The sequence below is a fragment of the Nematolebias whitei genome, chromosome 21 (assembly GCF_014905685.2).
Source record: "Nematolebias whitei isolate Nwh7 chromosome 21, NemWhi1, whole genome shotgun sequence".
In the NCBI taxonomy this organism is placed as follows: Eukaryota; Metazoa; Chordata; class Actinopteri; order Cyprinodontiformes; family Rivulidae; genus Nematolebias; species Nematolebias whitei.
Genome location: NC_056518.1, coordinates 8,591,668 through 8,594,139, shown reverse-complemented (window position 1 = coordinate 8,594,139; position 2,472 = coordinate 8,591,668). Strand labels below are relative to the sequence as shown.

Here is a 2,472-nt window from a genome sequence, read left to right as displayed (position 1 = left end):
TGCTAGTTGTTAAAAATAAATACAATTTTAAATTCAATGCCTCAAAATAGATGCTGGTTTAAGAACATTTCATTTTAACAAAGAGACATATTAAAGCCAACTATTTTTGATCACAAGAGTATTTAACAGACTTAAAGAGGCTTGCTGTGGTTAGAGAGGACACAAAGGACTTTTCAAGAAAGCACTGCATCTAAGATATTACTCAAACTCCTGGTTTCACCTTAATTTTCAGACAAAACATGTTTACATCTTAAAGTAAGGTAAATACCGTTTTCCAAGTGAACAGATCAGATTACGTCATCAACGTTTGTTCCCATGTTTTCAATAAAATTTCAAGTGTGTCCCTTTATTGACTTCATATTGACATATCTCAATATAACCAAATGGGAAAATATTTCACATATTATTGGTCCAGGTCTTTTGATGAAAAATTTCCAAAATATGGGATTAATTCAAAAGTCAGTTGTTCATTTTAAATTGAATATTCAAAATCAAGTAACATGACATTATGCCTAAGCAAGAGGCTGTAAAATTTGAATTGTTATTGACTATTGTACTGTATTTCACTTGTGGGGCTTTCTTCAGTGCTGTTTTGCTTTCTCAGGAAGAAAATCAGAACCTGCTTGACATTTGCCTGCCCTGTTTTAGTAATGAAGCAGTAGAGCAGTGGGTCTACAAGACAGCTGACACAAGAGATAGCTGTGCTGATCTTGTAGGTACAGAGGAACCATTTAAAACTCTCGCAGTCATGTAACTGTGTGCGGACAAGCATCATGATATGGACTGGACCAAAGCAAAACAAAAGGCATAGAAAAACTAGTGCCAGTAGCTTTAAAATGCGTAAACGCTCCTCTTCCTTTGTGGCCTGGTTGGATTTCACAGCTAAATAAGTTCGACAGGTGAAAAAAAATACAAGCACAACTGGAATAATAAAGCCCACGAAAAAACGTGCTATGTTAGCGTGGAGCATGTTTTCTGACAGTGGCATAAAAATGTCATAGCACATTGGGTTCATGTTACTTTGATGGTAAGAGTCCTCCCAGGTTATTGTGCAGGCGTTGAAACCGACAACCAACACCCAAATGGCCAAAGTGACTGCTGCTGCGGTGTGGACTTTCCTCATGAATGTGTACTTTAATGGGTGAACCACAGCCAGATAACGGTTAACGGCAATGCAGCACAAAAGAGCCTCGCTGGTGTAAAAGTTGGTGAAAAGAGTGTAAATTGACAACAGACAAATATAACCTCCATGAGCCCAAACTCCTCTCCACAGGAAGTCCAGCCACAGGGAAAGACTAATGGTGAAGGTCAGGTCACTTAAAGCGAGGTTGAAGAGATACACTCCGAGGTCATTCTTCTGTCTGATGTGCTGCCAGGACACATAAAGGGAGAAGGCGTTGGCGGGGATGGCAATGATGACAACGGCCAGGTAGTAGACCAGAAACACTTTTCTCCTGTTTTCACTGTCGACTATGTAACACTCCGAATGATTGGGGGTCAGGGTCAAGTTTTCCATTGTTGATGTGTTTTTACACCAACGCTTTGAAGAGAAAATCAGGAAGCCATTAAAGAAGGAATACAACATGTACTTAAAGTCCAGCATAAAATGAACAAGTTACACATTGCTACCAATTTTAATAAAAAAAAAATATTTTCACAGTTTTTCTTTCAAAAACAAGTACCTTCTGAATGAATCACAAACCAGAATGAAAAGACACCAACAACGTATCAACCTGTGCTGTGTTTACTCCAGCAATTTGGCAAAGTTATGTTATGACTGGTAACCCGTTCCAGTGCTGCAATTTTTGTACCTGAATAACTGACAGGCATGACATTTTAGTTTTGCACCAGCAAGGTGATTCTTAAATACATATTAGTGCAAAGATAATGAATAAATGCCCATTTTTTGTTGTTGATTGCGGATTATCTAGGTCTTGTGTCTTGTTATGGCTATTTTTTCATATTACTGTGTTTTCCAGCCTATAAGTCACATCTGTCCAAAAAATGTCTAATAATTTGGAAAAATCCATGAATGAGTTGCTTCGCCGTATACGTCGCATCCATTATGCGTCACCGCTGACAACCTGGAAATGTGGACCGATGTGGTGCCAAAAATCGATTGGCTGCCAAATGGCAGCTGCGGGAGCGTGCACGGGAGGATGTTAACAAGAGTTTAACAAGATTAACACTTAAAAACAATTATTTATTTGCTCAAAATTATAGCAAAGGTGTGTCTCGGCTTAACTTTTGCTTAATAAATGCACTTTGATGGTCAAAGCTGCGTTTCTAAAGCCAGGCAAGCAGGCAGGCGCAGAGGGACGACTCGCTGTGTATTTTTTTCTAAATTCAACAAGATAACCACCTAAAAACAATTATTTGTTTGCTCTACTTTCTAGTAAATGTGTGTCTCAGTTTAACTTTTGCTTAATAAATGCACTTTAATGGTAAAATCAGCTGCATTTCGCCGGGGCA

The 2,472-nt window shown here is 38.6% G+C and overlaps 1 protein-coding gene across 1 annotated transcript; it reads right to left on the bottom strand.

Annotated features, from left to right (window-relative positions):
* Positions 1–541: 541 nt before the first annotated feature.
* On the bottom strand, positions 542–1,516 carry LOC119427661 (psychosine receptor-like). The gene has a single exon (XM_037695298.1). It carries the CDS (start codon positions 1,514–1,516, stop codon positions 542–544), a length of 975 nt encoding a protein of 324 aa, XP_037551226.1.
* Between the last annotated feature and the right edge of the window lie 956 nt (positions 1,517–2,472).

What these genes read in the sequence shown, in the direction of transcription:
- LOC119427661 (XM_037695298.1), bottom strand. Translation starts at nt 1,516, where the DNA reads ATGGAAAACTTGACCCTGACCCCCAATCATTCGGAGTGTTACATAGTC.